Source organism: Pteropus vampyrus, unplaced genomic scaffold, assembly GCF_000151845.1.
Source record: "Pteropus vampyrus isolate Shadow unplaced genomic scaffold, Pvam_2.0 Scaffold41, whole genome shotgun sequence".
Taxonomy (NCBI): Eukaryota; Metazoa; Chordata; class Mammalia; order Chiroptera; family Pteropodidae; genus Pteropus; species Pteropus vampyrus.
In genome coordinates, this window is record NW_011888822.1 from 10,747,607 (window position 1) to 10,767,957 (window position 20,351).

Here is a 20,351-nt window from a genome sequence, read left to right on the forward strand (position 1 = left end):
TCAGATACGTACAGTTGGCCCAGATCCAAGAAACTTAGGCAGAGAAGGCTTACTTGGTAACATTTTCTCAAACCAGATTTCAAACTAAGCACTTAACAAAATAAGTCTATCTCACCATTGTGATAGACCTAGAAAAAGGCATTATTTGTGAAAGGTACTGAAAATGAGATTCTTCTGAGATCATAATCAAAGAACATATTAAAAGAGAGTTCCAATTTATTGAGAGGACTCAACCTTACTCATACTCTAGTAATGAAAAAGGCCACAAGAAACTTCTCTAATATGTTTAGGATGGTTCCATAAAAAGGCAATAAATTTGAAGAAAAGAAAGATCAAATATCATTAGGGAAATATTAATGGAAAAATGTAAATAGGGTGCTGGAAACTGAATGCTGGGTTGCATTCAGTTGTACTTTCTTTTTTATCTTCCTTTCCCCTGAAACGCCGACTCAGCCAACAACAGAGTCCTGTCCCCTTCCCCAATGCCTAAGAAGAACAAGCTATGGAGACAGCACTACCCTTACAAATCCCCAGGTAAGCTGGGTAGATGCTGTGAGGTGCTTTTTTATTAGTGCTGGAAACCTGACTTCATGACACACATTTGCAAACTAACTGCTAGCAGTTCAAAGTCGCAGCCATAGGATGGATCAAGAAGGAAGGCTGAAAAAGAGCCAAGTGGGAAGGATGGGGCTGACCTCTTCCTTGCCTCGAACCTTTATCACTGACCAACTGCAGGAACAGTACGTATAAGCATCAGCCCAAGCAAAGACATTAATACACCGAAGACTAAAGCCCATAAATATGCAAAAGCTTTTACAATTCAGATGCTGCTATGCCTAAGAATATCGGAACGCTCTGGAAAGTCATGGATACCATTTGTAAAAACCATGTTGCAAACCACCTGCCACTGTGTGGTTTTGCTTAATTCTCATACCATCACTAATACTCGAGATGTTATCACTCATACTTTACAGATAAGCAAACTGAGGCTCATGGGAGATTAAATAACTTGTCCATATTTACAACCTGGACCCAAAGTCAAGCACACACTTGTGATTCAAGGCGTTTTGTATAATCTTCTTCTTATACTCAGTTAATGAGAAAAAGAAACACCAACCAGTTTCATTTTTCTGTAGGCTCCTTTTTGGAAAGGATTCGGTGAACAGCTCTTATCCCTGCTTTTAAATGACATTCAATAAATATTACTGAGCAAATTCAAGGCATCTGGAATTGAACTGACAAAAACAGGAAGAGAACATGCAGTTGCTACCCTTGAAGAGCTTACCATCAATTGCAGACAATAGCTAAGGAAAATGTGCGCAATTACCATAAAACAATTCTGAGGACCAACCTTACTTTTTGGCTTCTCTTTCCAGTTTACAAACATTACCCTAAACGCCACGACTTTCTTAAAATGCAGTGAAAATAATATCAATACAATGTCCTTAAGAAATACGTGTGCTCCTTTCCAGTTTTGTGATAAAGATCACCAAGTCCACTGGGTTCTAGTCTAAAATCAAAACTCATGTAAACATTCAGCAAGTGCAAACCCATCTTTTTGGGGGCTCACATACAGGAATAGTAGATAAGTCACAGGGTATGATGTCATAAAATATAGAAAGAATCTGACTCTTGTAGCTTTTACGGAAGTCTCACCACTTGTACTGCTTCTACCCAAAAAGCAGCAGTGAAAAATAAAATCCCTCCAAGTTAGCATGATCCATGAAGAAAAAGATTCAGAATTTGCTGGAGGCTTCTGAACATAGGTAGCAAGTGGAAATAAACACTAAGCCAGAAGAGAGCAGAGAAGGGGGCTTACCAGGCTTGACAAATGACACCGTGATTCACACCCACTGCTGGGCTGTCTCTAATAAGCCACAGAGGAAGCAGCCAATCTCAGCTAATTACCAGATAAAAATGTATTGTAAGGACTCTAATTAGGAGACGTAGATGGAGGTGATCTAATGATTAAATGCTGCATTCAAGTGACCCCACCATCAATGTGCAGTGGTGCAAGATGTCACTGGAATATTTTGTAGAAACAGTAATTTTATTTCGAGGAGGGGAGGCAGTAATATTTGTAATGATGGCTATGAGGTAAACTAATTAAAAGACAGTTCCTAGAGGAAGAGGGTGGCTGAGAGCAGCTGTGGCCATTCCAAGACCAAGTGCCAAGTCTCAATAGAGAGACTGCAGTCAAGTGGAAAATTTCTGCCCGACCTCTGCCCTTGCTATTAATTTGCAGGAAAACTAATGACACATATACATATTCCCACAAAATTGTTCTAATTGCTAATTTGCCAAAGGAGCCCAGATTCCAAATTAAACATGACTGTAGCCTGTGAGGGAAGGAAGAACAAAAAGCTGTAAACTCCAAACAGAGGGTGCTTCTCCTTGTGAAATCATTTGAAGGCTGAACCAACAAGTTAATGAAATGTCAACCTTGTCAACTGCTATATAAGTTTCTTAACTTTTAAACTTTTGTTTGATGATCACATGCTTGTCTTGAGGAGAAACCATCTTGGGGAAGAAGGTCACAAGGGAGAGATAAGATGGAGCATGGGGAAGGATTCAAAACAGGCTCTGTGTTCAAACCTGCTCTTTTAATTAAGGTCACTATGAAAAAAGTGGACCAAAAAATTAATTACAGACTTAGAACAGAAGAGCAAATTGGGAACGGTGTGGGTTTTGCTGTAATCTTAAAATATTCATCTTAATTGTCAACTATTAAAACTTAATATAATCATCAATTAGAAATGAAAGCACATGTGCTTCGTGTTTCTGACTGTAGTTAAAGTTTTAAAAGATAATTTTTTTCCAAGGCATGAAGCAGGAAGGGACTGGACTGGGAAGATTTCTTTTCCTATTTTTCTAATTGTGCTCAGTTACTATTTAAAAAGAAGTTGCTATGTTTAGAAAAGTTAGTAACTCTGATATTTGTTACATGGCAAGTTTCCATCATGTGATGATTTCGGCAAAGATAATCTCTTTGAAACTCTGGCCAAAAGTTAAATTCTTATGTCACTTAAAATTGCTGGAGGATTTTATTTTTTTAAACTTATGTGTGCTCTCAACCATCGTCTCATCCCCCAGTTCAGCTGCAGAAGGATTCTCCTGGAAATCTTACCCATCCGAACTACTGGAACTGTCACAGCTACCTAATACTCTGGTTAGCCCTTCTTCAAAAAGATTAATCTTTCGTTTTTAAACAGTGAACTCCTCTCTCTTTTAAAGATGATGAGTCACTCACATTTTCAAAAAATAAACAAACCGCTGATGTAAACCCCAGACAGAAACAGACTTGTCGTTAAGTATTCCCATAAGAACTCATTTTTATTTTTGTTTGTACTCTTGCCTCACACGAAAACATTCTGAGAACAAAAGACAAACCTGAAACCAAAATACCAAGAGGCCTAGCTGCGTAGTAGGAGCTTTCAGGCTTACAGAACTGGTTTCTCTGCTGTTGGTTTTACTGTCCTGAGCGGGCCCAAGCCCTGCTTTAACCGCACAGTCTCTATACATAACTCACTCACTCACGTTCAGAAAAGGCCTAAGAGGCTCAAGGGCCATTCCCACGACTGTGAGGAGCCTAGGACAGGGGGTGGCAGCGGGAGGCTTTTGTTCCCAGCCTTTGCCTTCCTTGGCCATCTCACCCTGGTCCTGTTACTGTATTAGAGAGGGTGCTGGTGGAAAGCAATGACTGAGAAGGTGGTGTCATTGACAGTGATACTAAAAACAAAAAACTGGTACTGAGTCGACTTGATGACTTAATGAGAAACAGTATATAAAGAAAGCTTGTGTGTGCTGTGTTTGAGAATCTCCTTTTATAACTGCCTAATATTATTTTCCCAAATCTAAAGCAAAGCTGCAGCAGCCCAAGTGGGTCAGACATTTCCTTAAGAGTTAAAAGACCCCCTTTTTTCCAGACAGGGAGTACTCTGTTGTTATAGTAGCTAAAAACTACTTCAAAACAGTTCTAATTGCTGTGATTAGAGGAAAAGAGAATGCGTAAGAAAAGAAAATCTAATACTGCATTTCACTTCAAATATTCAAGATCATCTAAGTGTTTTGTAACATTTTCATAAAGAGGGTATACTGCCCTCACTATAATTACTTGCCCACCAGATCTGAAAGAATATGGTTTCTCTAGGATCAGGGGTTTTTCCCTGGTGTGTAGGAATACCCTAAAAGCAAAGTACACTTCTCATGTACTCAGTATTATATAAAAAATGTGATTTTTCTGAAATGATAGTGAAGTCTTTCTCAAATATCCTTAACAACTTAATAAGGTCATAACACAGACACATTTCTTTTTGTTGTTGTTATTGTTTTGTCCTCTGAGTTACTCCTCCCTCCAAGGAAGTATCTCAGCAAACTCTCCACAGAGTAAGCACGGAGACATTATCCCACGAGCAGTCCATTCTGATGTTTACTTTGAGAATATTATGAGTTTAGAACAAAAGGATATTAATCACACTCATTATGATAGTTTACTATTGTCCAATTTTTCACTTTTGCTCCTCATAACATGGAAAAAAGAAGAATCTTTTAAATTTGCCTATTCTGAACATATATCAAGAAAGGGTTTTCCCATTGCATGTGCTCAACTGCTAGGACATACAGCTAAGCTGCTCTGGTCAATTTTCATTCCTTTTCCATGCAGGGCCCATCTTTAATAAAATTAAAAGTATGAAAAGCTGATGTTGGCTATTCCTTAACTTCCTCAGCACTGATCCTCATTACACACCTTCCTCTCCCAGCTCCCTTCCTCAGACACATGGATACAAGGACCTACTCTTACCCCAAGAAAGATTCATGAAGCTGACTTCTTTCCATTTCTTCCTGTTAATTTAGGTTTCATCTTAGAAATTATTTTTTCCAGAACTCTTCCTGGACCCCACCATAATAGCTCAGTTATTCTACTCACACATAGCATGACTCATGCAGTGAGCATATAAGACAGTGTTGCATGTGTGTATTTGTTAGTTTGTCTCCCAGGCCTCCAAATACTTTAATGGCAGGGATGTCTCTAGCTTAATTTACTACTGTTTTTATGTAGCGTGCCCAATAAGTATTTGTTGATACAATAATAACTGGATTTTAAATGCAGGAAATCCCTTTCCAAAAACAACCTGCAGTTTGAGTCTTCGGTAAATTTTTTCGGTTTAAAAGATTTTACAGTAAGCAGGAAGAGATGCTATTGAAGGTGTCCAAAAACTAAGAAGACTGTGCACTGATATTCCAGTTCACCTATTCCAGTTCTCCTAGTGTGGGAGAGCTCAGATCCATACCTAAAAACTTGGGATCTGTCCTGAGAAAAGCGTATCCTCTAACTATCCAAATGTGACAAGTTCCACAACATCCAGAAAATGCATCTATGAGTTGGTGTAAGAACAATCCAAGAAGGTTTTTGCAGTTTTGTTTTTTTTTTTGATGGAAAAAAATGGGAACTTGGTGGATGACTGGATACAACAAATGACACTTACCACCCAAATGGCATTTAGTGAAAAGCAACATTTACAGCAGAGCATTCTATCACTTAGTAACTAAGATTTTAAAAATAAACATGAAGTCCCTTTAAACAGAAATGGAAAAAAAAAAAAAAACCTTCATAAATTTACTGGCAAGGCTGCAACACTGAAGTCCCCATCTATGGTTATCATTTATAAGTGATTACTTATTTCAAATCAAAGATTCTAGAATACTTATTTGAACAAACACTGTGGATTCTATAATTTAGGTGAAATGAATTAATTAATTACAGGTAAACGGGAATATTTTGCATTTCAGAACTGAACAACAGAAACCTCTGTATCACTAAAGTTGAAAGAATCAAGGATTTGCTGTGTGTGTGTGTCTTTTTTTTTTCTTTACCTTTTTTGGGGGGGCAAAGAAGTGAAAATTTATGCAAAACATTACACGTCTACCTCTTATAATTAATTTTCCAATGCCTCACCTATACATATTTTAATAATTCCTGATTTATAAGATGGTATCTATAATAAAATTTTCTATTTTCCAATAAATGAAAAGAAGGCAGGTTCACTCCAGCAACAGAGTGTCACACAATATCTACTTGTCAGGCACCAATTTTTACTTCTTACATGTAAGTTAAAGGATAAGGAATTTATAATGCTGCCTGTGAAGGGAACCACTTTTCATACACAAATGTGATCTTTTTTTTTTTTTCCAAAGGGTAATACAACAGTACATTTACATAAACTAATCCAAACAATCTATGTATTTGACAATGGCAAACCTCACACAGACGGCCTATTGTTGGTTTACATCTTGGAGTTCTTTATATTGGCTTGTAGCGCTGCTCTAGCTGTCAAAGGTTTGACTTGGACTCTAAATAAATGGTTATAGAAGTGCTGTGCAGCGATATTGGACTTCTTTGCAAAAGAAAACCTGCTGTGTATGAATTCAAAAGCTATTAATTTTTCAGTCAAAAATATTCGTGCCTATTTCTTTTAATAAAGAAATACTGTGCTGAGCTACTAAGAGATAATGTTGACTAGTGGTAGAGAATTTTCAATAGAGTAGTTAAAAATAAATTTAGTAGGAGGTCCCCTTCAAAGTTATAATTTTCTAGAATGTAAAACGATTTTTTTTTTTTAAATAGTAATCAAGACAAACCTTCCTTCCTTGTGCATTTCCCCCAGGACTGCTTTCCCCTGTTTACCGACTGCTTAACACTGGTCCTCGTGGAGATTCCCAACAGTTCTTGCGTGGCCTGTGTAGGCTTACACATATGGCACTCCCAGCCAACACCCAGCCTCATCCCTCACTGAGTGCCACCTGGGGTTCTGCAAGTCTTTCTCTAGTCTTCTCTCTCCTCCTCCTCCCTCCACGAAGCCTCATGATCCAAAATGAGTCCATTCCTAGAGTCCAAACATTATTCTATCATTGGCTTTTGTTCATGGAGGAAACAGAAGATAATCTTATGCTCTCTCTTGTTGCTAGGTTTAAAGACTCAACCCCTTCATCCCGAGAACCATTTCCCTACAAACAAAAGCCATATGAAGACTTTCAGAGGTCAAAGGTGATCAGTTTCTTAAGCAATTGGTTATGTCCATTGGAGAACTTAGTCTTTTCAGGGTCTCACCAATTTGCTCAGTTCAGTTCATGTTATTCCCTTCAGAGGAGGAACTGATAGAAATTGCAGGAATAGTAGAGTTGACTACTAATTCCACAATACACTGAATGGCCGGTCTCTTTTTTCTTCCCTTTCTTTTTGGTAGCCGACACATTCAGTCCTCCAGCCATTTACTGCAAAATATATGGAAACTAAGGGCTCTTTCTGAGTGAAAATGGATGTGCAAAGTATTTAATGATTTTATGTCCTATATCTCAGTAATGTGTTCTGTTTCAGACATTAATTTTGTCTGCCAACTGCATCTTGGCAGGCTACCATATTTGCTGGGTTAATAGTCTGACTCCGTTTTATTTCTATCACCATAAATCATACATATATGGGTGTATGTTTGCTTTATTTATAGAAAAAAATCAGTCAAAACAGATAAACCAATACTTTGCCATTATGCTGCATCATTGCATATTGATTAAAATTGCTGGTACTAACTATAGATTGTCAACGCTCAATTAATTTTCACACAGTGACTCCATGCAAAATCAAATAAAGGCAGTGTACCTTTAAATTTTACAAATCTTAAAAATCAAGAAGCAAAGCAACTCTCCATTTTGAATAATCAGTTGAAGCTACTAGGAGATTTTTAGAAATATATAGGTATATGAGAAATACAACTGTTAAAGAGATCAATTTATAAAAAGGAACGAGGCCCAAGACAGGAGTTGCAGATACCATCCTTCTGCTTTGATGTTAACTGTTTGTGCTTGGAAGGCACTCTTCGAGGTCAAGTAAAAGAACAAAGCAAAAAACAGGAGATTCCTAGTTAAATATAATTTCAGTGTACCACCTTTGGTCTCCTGTGAAGGAGTAATGTTCATTTCAAAGTCTTTAGTCACCATTAGATGCTCTCCATAATTTTAGCCTCTATTCCGACAGTGTGTCTCCTTCCTCCGTTACAGTTAGACTAGACTATCCCTCGCTCCTTTTCTCATCCTGTCTCTCAGCTTCCTCAGGCTGAAATGCCTTTGTCTCCTGCGTTCATGATCTAGCTGTCGTCTCTCTGCATTATCACCACTCTGAAAGCTCCCCCTGCCCCTCATCAACTCCATCCCCGTCTCCCGCGGAGCTCTCATGATATACTTTAGTACCTTGGTGTAGCATCCATTATCTGTCCCAAAGAAGAGCTGTTTGTTTGGGCCTAAAGAACAGAACTGTGTCTGCATCATCCTGTATTTCCCTAAATGCCTAGCAACAGTGCCCTCTTTATAAAAGGTTAAAAACAGTCAACTTGACTTAAGCCTTCACTATTACCAGAGTAGCCTGTGCTCCTTCCTACGCTTGGGGTGTGGAAGCAAAGAAGAAACAGACAGGTTCTTCCCCTTGGTGTAGCTCAGTACTTACTGGCTGAGGGGCGGCTTTGGGTTCCGTAGACTTCACGTGCAGATGGGTCATCATGGCTTGCAGGCGCTCTTTGTCTTTTGCAAGCTAGTAGGGAGAAAATGCTTTGTTATTTCTTTGACCACAGTATGGAATATGGTATTACTAGTAGCTACCATTAAATCCAAAATGACACGTATTCCCAACTAAGTTATGACACCATCACACATGACCAATCTTTTTCATTGCTTAATCATTTTGAAATCTATATGACCACTGCCAAACTCCAAGCAACTGGAGGTACCCGTGTGAGATTTCTCAACACAAGATACATCAGCCTTTAACAGGGAAGTTCTAGACCTGCTGGCACCAAGGAGTCCCATGTGACACAGACAGCTAAAAGACAAAAACGTGAATCATGCCTATTAACCAACCTTATTCATAAGGAAGTCAAAGGAAAATGAGCTAGGTAGCTAAAACTCATAAAGTCCTCTGTTGTGGTTGTGGAGAAACTCCTAGACAGATGGGTACATTTATGCAAAATTAACTTCATCTTTCCTAACAAGTAGGAATAGATTAAGACAGTGCTGGCAAGCAATATTATTAGCAGGACAGACGTGGGGCTGCCGGGTTGACAGCTTCCCATTTTCAAATCAAAGCAGAATAAGCTTATTCATTTATTCAATATGTGAGTACCTACTATGTGCTAGTCTCATTTTAACAAAAACGGAAGTCTCCTCATTCTACAGAAAATTATGTTCTGAAAACATAGACGTTTCTGATGTATATGGCAGGTACTCAAATATTATTTATCAAGTGTTTGCTTATGCTTGCTTGGACTGTTTTAACATATTTTTGATAGTTCAAGACAGTTGGGCATAGGGGACATATAGTAATAACCCCTGTAAAACAAGTGGGAAGTATATCCCCAAAAGATAATGATATAGTTAAGAAAACAGCTGTGGAATTTTGGGAAAATGTGTAAGAGATTCATGAGAGAGAGGGAGGGAGGGGGGAGAGGGGGGAGAGGGGGAAGAGGGGAAGGTGAGAGAGGGAGTAAGTCAGAAATGAGGAGGGACTCATTCCTTTTACGTCACATAATTAACTTTAAACCTTTGAAACATCATTTTTCTAACGTCTAAAATGATTCCAAAATAAAAATCAAGACTTTTTAAAATAAAGGTATTTCTAAGGGAGAAAAGTGTTTCAGGAACTGGGGGAAAGCAGAGGAAAGAGAAAGGGCACAAAAGCAAGAGAGAAAAAGCTCTCAGCTTATTCTAAATGGATGACTCAGTCTCAAGTCATATCACATTGGATTTTTTTTTTTTTTCTTTTTATTCCCTTGTGGTTCAGGGAGAAATAAATTAAGAAAAAAAAAAAAAGCTTTACAGTGTTAGCATTTATCTTTCAACAAACAGGAAATGAATATGATACCATATTAGGAGCCACTTTATGTTATTCATTCTGTTCCTCAGTAAGTTATTGACAGCCAAAGTAAAAGATGCTCTGAACACACAACATAATGCTACAAGAATTATGTTGTGTGTTCAGAGCATCTTTTTCCAAAGTGGCTTGGTTAGAACAATTAAAATGTTAGCAATGTCATTTTTCTATATTTGTTTTTTATGTAAGTGTTCTAAGTTTTTTGATGTTAAAATGAACACATTCTTAATTTTAAAAAAATGTTTTGTTTTAAAATTATCATGGGGCAGAAGGAATTAAGGCATCTTTCTTTTCGAAAACAAGAAGTAGTCTGCCATAGTGAATATTATAAATTAAAGGCTGAGAGGTGATAATTACTGAAGAATCTGACGAATATTAATTGTGACTTAATTTTGGGGTAAACATTGTCGATACAGTAATTATAAAGACCAAAGTAGAAAGAAATCCAAATTCTCAGCATCAAAAGGAATCATTACTTCTATATTCTATCTAGATGTTTACCGGGCTGACCTTTTACTGGTCAAAGGTAGTGACATCAGGTTGCAAACACTTACTTAGATTAGTACACAGCCACAACCATAACCCTAGAGGTCACTGCCACAGGGCAAGTTTTTATTTTTTCCATTAGAATATTACTTAGACATCACTGTTCATTTTGAGAATTATCCAGGTTCCTTATTTTGCCTCAACCTCAACTCTACAATCATAGTGGCTGCTTTACCATAAAAAGATGGGCAAAGTTACAGAAAAAGGCAAAATCCAAGTTTTTGTTTTTGTTTGATTAGTACAAACTAGCATGCAATGTAGTCTTAAATTAGTTTTGGGTTTTTATCATCAATTGTAGCTCTAATACAAACTGTTTTAATAATTAAAGAAAAAAAACCCTGGTCAAATTCACTTTGTTTTTTTAAGGCCAAAAGGCTAAACATTTATACCTAGTGAAACCACATCCCCACTCTACAGTCTTGCATTTATAATACACACTGGTCCTTCAAAAAGTTTTTAGATTCTTTATTAGTTATTATGCCATCATTCCATGAGCTCACCATCTCTGTCAATTTTCACGGCATCCTTTCATTATTATGAGAATACAAACATTTAATATTAGCAAAGCACATTCCCTTATAAACTGAATCCTATGAAACGGAAAGAAAAGGAGGATGAGAAAATCAGTCCAAGGGTCAACTAAAAATTTGGTGGGCAAATTTAAAAAAATTTTAATGTTGTGATATCAGAAGAGAATTACTTCCTAAAAGCTTTCCTAGTGGGTACAGGAGGAATGTCGACATAAAAGGGCAATGGGCCGCACATTAAGGAGAGCTGCCCATATGGTGTTTATTTAAATTAGCAAGTTCATTCGCCCATTCTGTAGGGAGCACGATAGCAGAGAGAAAATGGGTAAAGGAGTTGGGTACAACAATCAGGCTAGGCTGGGTTCAAATTCTGGCTGTACATTATGTAGCCTTAAGTATTTAGTTCTCCTTCTAAATATGGAATGACAATCTCTGAACTCTGAAGGGTTGTTCTGAGGATTATATAAATTATCTTTTTTTTTTTTTTTTTTAAAGTTCAATCAATGTAATCTATGTAGACTTCTACTGGCTGAGTAGATGTTTGGAATTTGGATCAACATCATGGGTTCGATGGAGTCTGCAGTTGGGCTAACTGGTGAGAGAATTTTGATGCGCTAAAGAATGGAAAAGAAAGCACAGGAAGGATGAAGCCCATTTCTTATGGATTTATCTCCTTAGTTCTCACTGTATCTTTCCCTCATCCTAGGCAAATGATTTTTCCCCCACTGGCTGATATAGGTCATCCCCTCTTCTATTAACCATGGCTTCAAATTAGATTTTAGATAGCCCAGGCTGTGAAAAGACCAGAACATGTGTATTGCTTCCGACCTACTTATAAGTGAGTGCCTAAGGCTAGGAGCTCCATTCAACATCTTCAAAGATAAAAACTGAGGAGATTAAACTCATTCTTTTAGCAGATAAAAATGGAACATGGTTTGGGGTTCATTTAACATAATCATTTTATATGCTGTCAGGAGGACTAATCATTTTAAGCCCAATTTGGTAGTTCTCACTTGTGAGAAAAAAGTTCTTCTGAAATAAATAAAGGACTTTGAATGTGTAAAAATACTAGAATTACTGAGGGCAGATGAGAAGAAGGAGCCAAGTAATTCATCTGATTTCAAAGAAGCAAAGACTTGTGGCTATTTCAAGTCCTCTAATCCTGTTTTTGTGTTTTATAGTAGGGAAGTGGACACTTGCGGGGTGAACTTATCTGAGGCCATAGAACTGGAAATGGGGAGAAAACACTCCTAGAATCCCAGTTATGTGTCGTTTGGTCCGATTTTCCCACACTTATGTGACCATAAGACACACTGAAGACACTAACTGAAAACACAGATTTGCCTCCCTCCCTGCCCCCGACACTAAGGTCCTGATGTAGACGCTCCACGGGAGGGGTGGGACATATACGTAGTTTCAGCAGGCACCCAATATATGAGTCGGCAAGTCTGGATTCTTCCTGTACAATGACTATCCTTTACTTATCTGACTGGAGTCATATCTAAATTAAGCCCAACACTCCAAGGGGGAGTGGGGCCTGGGAGTAGGTGGTTTTAATAAAGACCCCAAGTGTCCACGTTTAATGGGGCAGGTTCAGGAGACACTCCTCTCTTCCATGGACCGAGCAAGCCTTAAACGGTGGATGTCCAGGTTCCCTCAGTAGTTCTGTGTACAGTAAAGATCCATCCAAACAGAGCTCAGGCAGAGTATCCCTACTTAACACAGGTTTCTAAAGTACACATGATCAAAAGGAGAAAAGAGGAAAAGGAGGAAAAAAGCAGTGACTGGAAGGGGTAGAAATGAAATTCTTCTATCAAACTGAGCATTTATTAAAGAGTTATTTTCAACCCACTTTATCAAACTATGGTCATTCACATGCCTTAGAAACTCAGCACCAGTCAAACTTGCAGATGATTCCTTTAACACCAACTACAGGTCTCAGGTGGAAGGCAACCTATGGCTCATTTCACCGCAATTGAAGAATTCCCCTACTTTTACTGTATTCTGTCACCATCTTCACATTCCTTACATGTTGTTATTAAAGACTCTCTTGACATTTAAAGCAGACGCACACTAATACTCAGTCATAGTCTAGGAATTCTAATGCTCCCAGAGTTAGGCAGGATTTTAAATTATGAAAACTAAGTATCTTGATTTTCAAAGAGGGACCGTGGAAGTGAGAAACCCAGAGACTCTCTCTTCTTTTTCTTGGCTCTACTCACAAAGCAGTGGCAACATGAAGCTATGATGCTGTCGGGACCTCTCTTTCCCCAGCATTCTCTGAGCTTATTCAGAGAGAGGAATGAGGCTCTGGCAGGCCACTGCCGTGAGGAAATGTCCTGAATGGGGTTAGAAAAGTGCAAAGGGGGACACGTTATAGATTATATATTTGTGAAAGTCCAGGAAGCTGGTGTGATTATAAATAGCAGTGCTAATGGTAGAATAATCACATGTAAAGTCCCTATAGTAACTGATTTCTGTTAGTCTTAATGTCTCCCTCTGTTATTGATACTTGTGAATTTTTTTCCCTGCTGACATTTTCTTAGAGCTCACAGTTCCTGGTGTAGATGAAGAAAACTTTGGAGTGATCCCAGGATCACTGAGCTCTAGCCTTGCCCTGCTGCCATGGACTGCTCAGGAGAGAACTCCATGAGAAAGAAAACAGTATGGCCCCATAAGCCAAGTTTTTAAAACCAGTGAACTGTAACTCCTGGGTGTATGCACACAACCCCACTGGGCCATGATGACCCTGGGTAAAAACTAGCACTCTCCATTATTTGCCATTGGCTTTGAACAAGTTAAGTAGACCTTCTAAACCTCAGTTTTCTCATCTGTAAAAAGGCGGACACTGAAAATGATTTCTCTGGCTCTAAGAGGCTAATCATTGTTAGGATCGCCATGCACTTAGTAACACCTTTTCAAAGAACAATAAGAAATATTATATTAAACATGCTCATTAAGCATGAGACACATATTAATTTCCAAATGCAAGATTTTTTCTTTAAATAGAAGACTCTTAGGATCAAGGAAATATAGTAGAATCTACTTACAGAAGGGTTCTGAGGATTGAATGAAATTGAGGGTGGGAAGCCCTAGAACAGTGTTTGGCATATAGCAGGACCTTAATAAGTATCCTTTCAAATGGTTTTTAAGCTCCTCTATGAAATAATTACAAGCAGAACATGAAGCATTAAACAGATCTCTTCCATAGCCAATGGATTCAAACTGATCGTTAGGGTAACCAACCCATTCCATTTTGCCCCGGACTTTCCTAGTTTTGAAACTGAAAATCCCAAGCCCCAGGAGTTGCTCAGGCCCAAGTAAGCAAAATGCGATGTTTGGTCACCCCATTTCCTACTGAACAGACAGATCAATTTAAAAAGAACAACATATTTTTCTATTATCTTTCTCCCTTACCCTACAATCAGGCTCCCTTGGTCTGGAATGTCCTTGCCAATTGCCCTTTCCTGATCACCTCCACAATGCCTGTCCTCCAGCTCTGGCTGGTGTGGATTTAGAGAAGTGCTACTCTTACCCTCCCTTACTAGATTGCACATTACAGGAAGGAAGAGGCCACCTTACTTATCTGTATCCAGTGCTTTGAATACAATAGGTGCTTGATAAATGGTGATGGAATGGAATCAAACTTATCAAAGAATAAAAGGTACACACCCCTCCACCCCCACCCCCTGCCTGGGCCAGGCAGATCATCCCCATCAGTCAAGTTGGCTCCTTTCCCCTCAGCTGCTTTCAATATCCACTTTAAAGGGTCTGTAGGTTGAGGGTTCATAGGAAGCCTGTCCTGAGACCTGTTCCCCTGACACATGCTGAGCCATGGACGTGATAAAATGCCAAATCTCTAAGGATTCTTTTTCTTCCATTCAAAACCCATCTTCACACACCAGAGAGGATTGCTGACAACTGATCACGGTCACATTATCATAGAACAGATTAAAACCAATACAGTATATGTGGCCAAAAAAAAAAAATGTATCTACATTATGAATGTCTCAGCTTTCTGAGAGGTCAGTCCGTCAGAAGACTTTTTTTTCTTGTTGTCTGTTAAACTGGTTTTCTCTTTTCCTCAACTAGAATTCTATTCCAGCCACTGAGATGCCTTTTATGGTATCTTGTCCGGAGTTTGACAGTTGAGAGAAGTGATCCAGGTAACTGGATCAGTATGAATTTAAATCCTTGGCCCTAGGTCTGGTAGACAACAGGTGCCCAACCGTCAAGGAAGGTTCAAATGCTCCCTTACAATCCTGGCCAATGGCATTTGGGATGGGAAATCCTTATTCTCAATTTATTTACAGTTCCGATGTCTCAACCACTCTCTCTGTCTTGAGGGGGAGGGAGCTGTATATTTCATGACATATATAAGACCATGCTTATTGACTGTGGGAATTTTTTTCCTTTCCAGTTCTAACTCATTTCCATGACTGCACATCTGGAATAATCTGTCGAAAGAGAACATCTAACAGATGAAATCTTAAAATGCATTCCCTGACCTCAAAAAGCCGTATCCTTGACCCAAATGATTTCTGTGGTGTTCAGCTGTCTTCATGTTATGTGCCTAAGTATACAGTGTAAGAACCTAATATAACTACTTGGGTTTACAATGTTGGGTTTCCAGGTAATAGCTGGGGTTAATCATCCAGTCCATTGATAAGATGTCAAAAAAAATTTACAGCTGTCCTTTTAATAATGAAATGCAGTAAGAAATATTCCAAAAGGCTCGCAATGCCCACTAAAATGTCTTTCTGACCCTCACTCCCAGCTCAGTGAGACAGGTCACAGGGCGTAAGAGGAGAACTGCATTAATGAACAAACTCTACTTAAGGTATCTACTGCTAAGTAAGAAAACATGCATTATATATTTTGATGTCTTCCTACAAAAACAAATACGGGTGCATTTCACGCACAGTGCTGATTAGACAGGTCTACCTCAGACTCCATATCTATCTCCTTGATTTCTGACTGGCTGCCTGAACACTCTCCAAAAGAATCTTATAGGCTTTTCCACTTGATTCAAGTGGAAAAGCACCACAAAGTAGAATAGCAATACAAAGTGGAATAGCACCACAAAGGGAAACCTCTCTAGCCACTATCTTCTAAAACTAACAACGTGAGTAAAAAAAAAAAAAAAATTGCATCCAATTCTTTAAGGGAAGTTTGACTATAGGTAAGAAATACAAGGGCCTTCTGTTTGGGTCAGAGTTGAGGTTTCTAGGGTTTAGATTCCATGCACTGGAAAGGTACACAGGACAGCACTCAGTGGCTTTCACAAGCTTTGGTCATGTCTGAGGTGGACGGACTCTGCCCTCCTGAATTCTCCTGTGGAATTTTTCCATAATGATTCTCTACAGCGGACATAATGAACCTCCACTGATCTATACTGTAAGATCCAATCTGAGCTTATTGGGTTTGTTTTTACAATGGAGGCACACGTGTGACCTCTCTCCCAGATGTAAACACCAGAGGCCTGAGTACTGTTCTGCAGAGAGAAGTCTTATGAGTCTGGATGGCAGGGAGAGAGTTCTCTTACTCTAATATCGTCACCCTATTTTGGGAACTGTTCAAACCTTGACTGCTCTTTCCTGCAGTGCTAAGTGGTGCAATGTTTTTCAAATTAAAAAATTAATAAATGGTGATTTTGTAACATACTCTGAGATACTTGGAGGATCAGGTATTCCCCAGACTGGGAAATGACTTCTTTAAGGGAAAGAGAAGTAGCTCTAGAGTTGGTCACATCCCGGGGATCCCTTCCAGATGAGGTGAGACACTGACCTGCTGCCGAGAGAAGGGGGTGGTGATGCCAGTGGGAAACGACAGAAAGGCTGTTTAAGCACAAGAACATCTCTTCAAAGTATTCTTGCTGCTGCATGAACCTGATTTCCCCAATACCTCGGGTTCTATAGGCACGATGACAGTTAAGTTCATTAAAAAGTACATTTCCAGACATGGGTGCATAAAATAGCAAATGTGACAGCACAAACATGGAAATGATGAACATCAGAGAAATAGGAGGCCTCAATTGAGAGTAGCTGTGAGTATAACTGTATCTTGCCCCAAACTCTCCCAAATGTGCCAGGTCTGCAACGCAAAGACTCTCAATCCAACTCCTGATAAGAGCTTCTCTAAATTCTATTGCAGGGCAAGGGTTCTTTAAATACTAAAAACTGTTGACGCTTTCTTCTGTATTTCATTCGACTGAATAATAACTAATAATAAAATCTATTATGGTTTGGGCCCTGCCTAGCACTAACTCTTGAACATGTTTCTAATGTTAGCTAGCACTGCCCAACTGATGGATGACAGCAATGGAAGATTGTTTATTTAAATTCTATTTTTCTTCTGGAATGTTAAGAACCAGGAGGGTGGCCTTATCTCTCTTACTCACTCTTATATTCCCTTAGTGGTTCCAGCAAAGTTCCTGCTATGTTATTGGGTCTGGGCAATATTTGCTAAATCAATGAGTAGATGAATGGATGAATGAATGAATGTATATTCCTCAGCCAGCTTTCCATGACACCAAAGAATGGCAGGTGAAGTGAAGCTGCTATTGAGGAAACCTGACCAATGTGGTGACTAAGACTAATTTTACATACCAAGGTGAAGAAGGAGAAGACATGAGCGGACCTTTGGGTAGCCAGGAACATAAGGGAACGAGTTGCTAATAATGTGATGAAATTGTTTTCTCTGCTCCTCTTGACCAGAGTTTGTTTGGCAAACTTCTCTAAGGACCAGCCAGATAGTAAATATTTTCAGTCTTGCAGGCCATAGGGACTCTGGCAATTACTCAACTTTTCCGTTGTAATGCAAAAGCAGCCATAGATACTTCGTAAATGAAGGGGTGTGGCTGTGTGCCAATACGACCTTATATATGGACACTGAAACTTGAATTTATATATAATTTATTCTTCTTTGACCCTCTCTCCCCAACTATTCAACATGTAAAAAGCTTTCTTAGCTCATGGGATTTGGTCCATGGTCTGTAGTTTGTCAATTCCTGCTTTCAGCAAGCACTATTTCAACACTAACAAGTCTCTCAAGCTTTGAAGAAACTGAACCCTTCAGAATTAGTCCCTTCCTTCAGTAAAGCAAATTCTCAAGCAAAAATACTATTTGGAACATCACAGGTAACTACTACATAATAATTTCTGGCCCATGAGCTTCTTGGATTCCTATCACAAACTGAAAAGCCTGCCTTCAGTTTAATTTAGAGCTGAAGGATGAAATCTATAAATAAATGAAATCTGCAAATAATCGAAGAATTCTTATATCAGTCTGTACCACTCCCAGGCCACATCCACCAAAAAAACAACACTAAAGTTGCCAGGAGATAACTACTTGACTTATTAATGATCTAACTCCTTCCTTTCTCCTGTCTGCTCTTAGTGGAGACTGAGGAATAATAAGTAGAATAATCAGTTCTCGAGGAATTAACAATGGCCCCACACTTACATCTGCAGTCTGGAATGCCTACTTGAGTGAACCAGCACAACAACTCTAGTAAACGATTTATTCTAGCTAATCATTAAGAATTTAATTTTATCAACTAAATAAATAAATGTAGGAACTTGTACCACTTTATGAACTACCACAAATACACGCAAATTCAGGTATCAACAGCAATATTGTTTTTTTTTTTTTTCTGTTGAATCCAATTTTTTAAGAGCTTACTACACTTCAAAATAAGTGAACTTTCCGGGTGAGATACACACACTACTTTCTTCCTTCCCAATAAACTTGTTACCTTTAAAGATGTTTACAAAGACTTACATAAAAAATTTGGGGATTTTTATGATGTACCCTTTGCCTGTATAAATATCCTACTGTTCTAATAAGGTCATATATATGGTCTGAATGGAAAAAAATATTAACTAGCTAAAGAAAATTTACTAAAAAAATGTAATTTGTCATATAAGATGATAACTAATTTTAAAAAATCCTTTCTATTCTGAAAAGTCACAACAAAAAGTTTAAGTGTGTTTTGCCTGATTTTTCTCTGCAACTGTTTGAAGCTGTAAATGACTTAACTCAGTAAAATTCCAAATGTAATTATCTTCTGTACTTAGCCTAGGGCTCTCCATATATCTCAGCATTGCTGTCTTGCATACAAAATAGCCTTTTCGATGGCTGGTAACAATATAATGTACAACATTGTTTTAATTTCCCCTAGTCGGCTAACCTCTTGCCTACACTAAACCAGCCAGAGGAAGAAGCCACAGTGAGTCATCAAGCACTCAAACGCATTTTGGAACTCGGTTGCATAAATGGGGTTTGCAGGGTCAGGCTTTTGCAATTGTACATTTTAATAATCTCCATTTCTGACCTAATTTTTACCTTTAGAAACAAATTTTCTATTAATTATACCAAGAGTGGAATTATTGTTAAAATATGGTGAGGATCACAAACAAGTTATATCAGAAAGTGGAACCGACATTAAAAATGCCACCCTCCCCGTTCCTCACAACTGTGATCCACAAGAAAACTGGCAGAAGTTTATTTTCGCTAGTCATAAAATACATTCGATATGATCCAATGGATTTCAAAATACAAGATTTTACATATGTGTGTGTGTTTGTGTGTGTGTACGTGTGTCCGTATGTGTATTTAAAACCTATGCAGTGAACTCTCGATTGTTTTCTGTCACAGAGAGAAAAAAAGACAATGAAAAATGAGTAATAAATTCACATACAGTTTCTGATTAACTCTGGAAAACGTGTTCACATTGTGCTTACTCGCCCAGTCTTGCTCACGTCCGCATGCTCTCTCTCCATTCACATTCGTGCTCTCAATCTCCCTCCCCAGCTTGTCTTCCTAATTTTAGGTTAATAATATTAGCAACTTAGGGAACTTTAACAACAGATAACCAGAAAGGTAAAAGGAGAAGAGGAGGGAGGGAAAATGACAGAGAGATGGAAGTGCTGAAAGTGGTAACTGAGAGTTGGCTGCATAGATGCACAGAACTTTGAAACATCTGAGCAGCAGTTCCAAAGAATGAACTGAAGCTGAACTTTCCCAAAGAATAAAATAAAATAAAATTAAACTAAAATAAAATAAAATAAAATAAAACAAAAATAAAATACAACAAGTTTTGGACCTTCCATTTAATAATGAGTACAGAGGAACTCATTACAGAACACTACAGAAATTTGGAATTTGAGGAAAACTGAGGTAATATTAAAAAATAAATTGGGTTTTACCTGTAGCTCTAACTGCTGTACAACCTGCATTTGTACTCTACATTGAGCTGTACTTCTATCGTCCAGCGCATGCTCACTGTTGAGATGTCTGCAACAATACATAGAAAATCATTAAGTGAAATGGAGAAACAAAAAGGAAAATATAAGTTACCAGGA

At 38.4% G+C, this 20,351-nt stretch overlaps 1 protein-coding gene across 7 annotated transcripts in view; it reads right to left on the reverse strand.

Annotated features, from left to right (window-relative positions):
• Window positions 1-20,351, reverse strand: part of FOXP1 (forkhead box P1) — a 220,418-nt gene that overhangs the window by 22,324 nt on the left and 177,743 nt on the right. For all 7 annotated transcript variants that reach the window (XM_011358495.2, XM_011358493.2, XM_011358494.2 and 4 more), the window contains 2 exons: window positions 20,196-20,283; window positions 8,495-8,578 (listed from right to left, as the gene is read on the reverse strand). In XM_011358495.2, coding sequence (XP_011356797.1) covers window positions 8,495-8,578; window positions 20,196-20,283 — 172 coding nt within the window. The remainder of the gene's footprint in view (window positions 1-8,494; window positions 8,579-20,195; window positions 20,284-20,351) is intronic.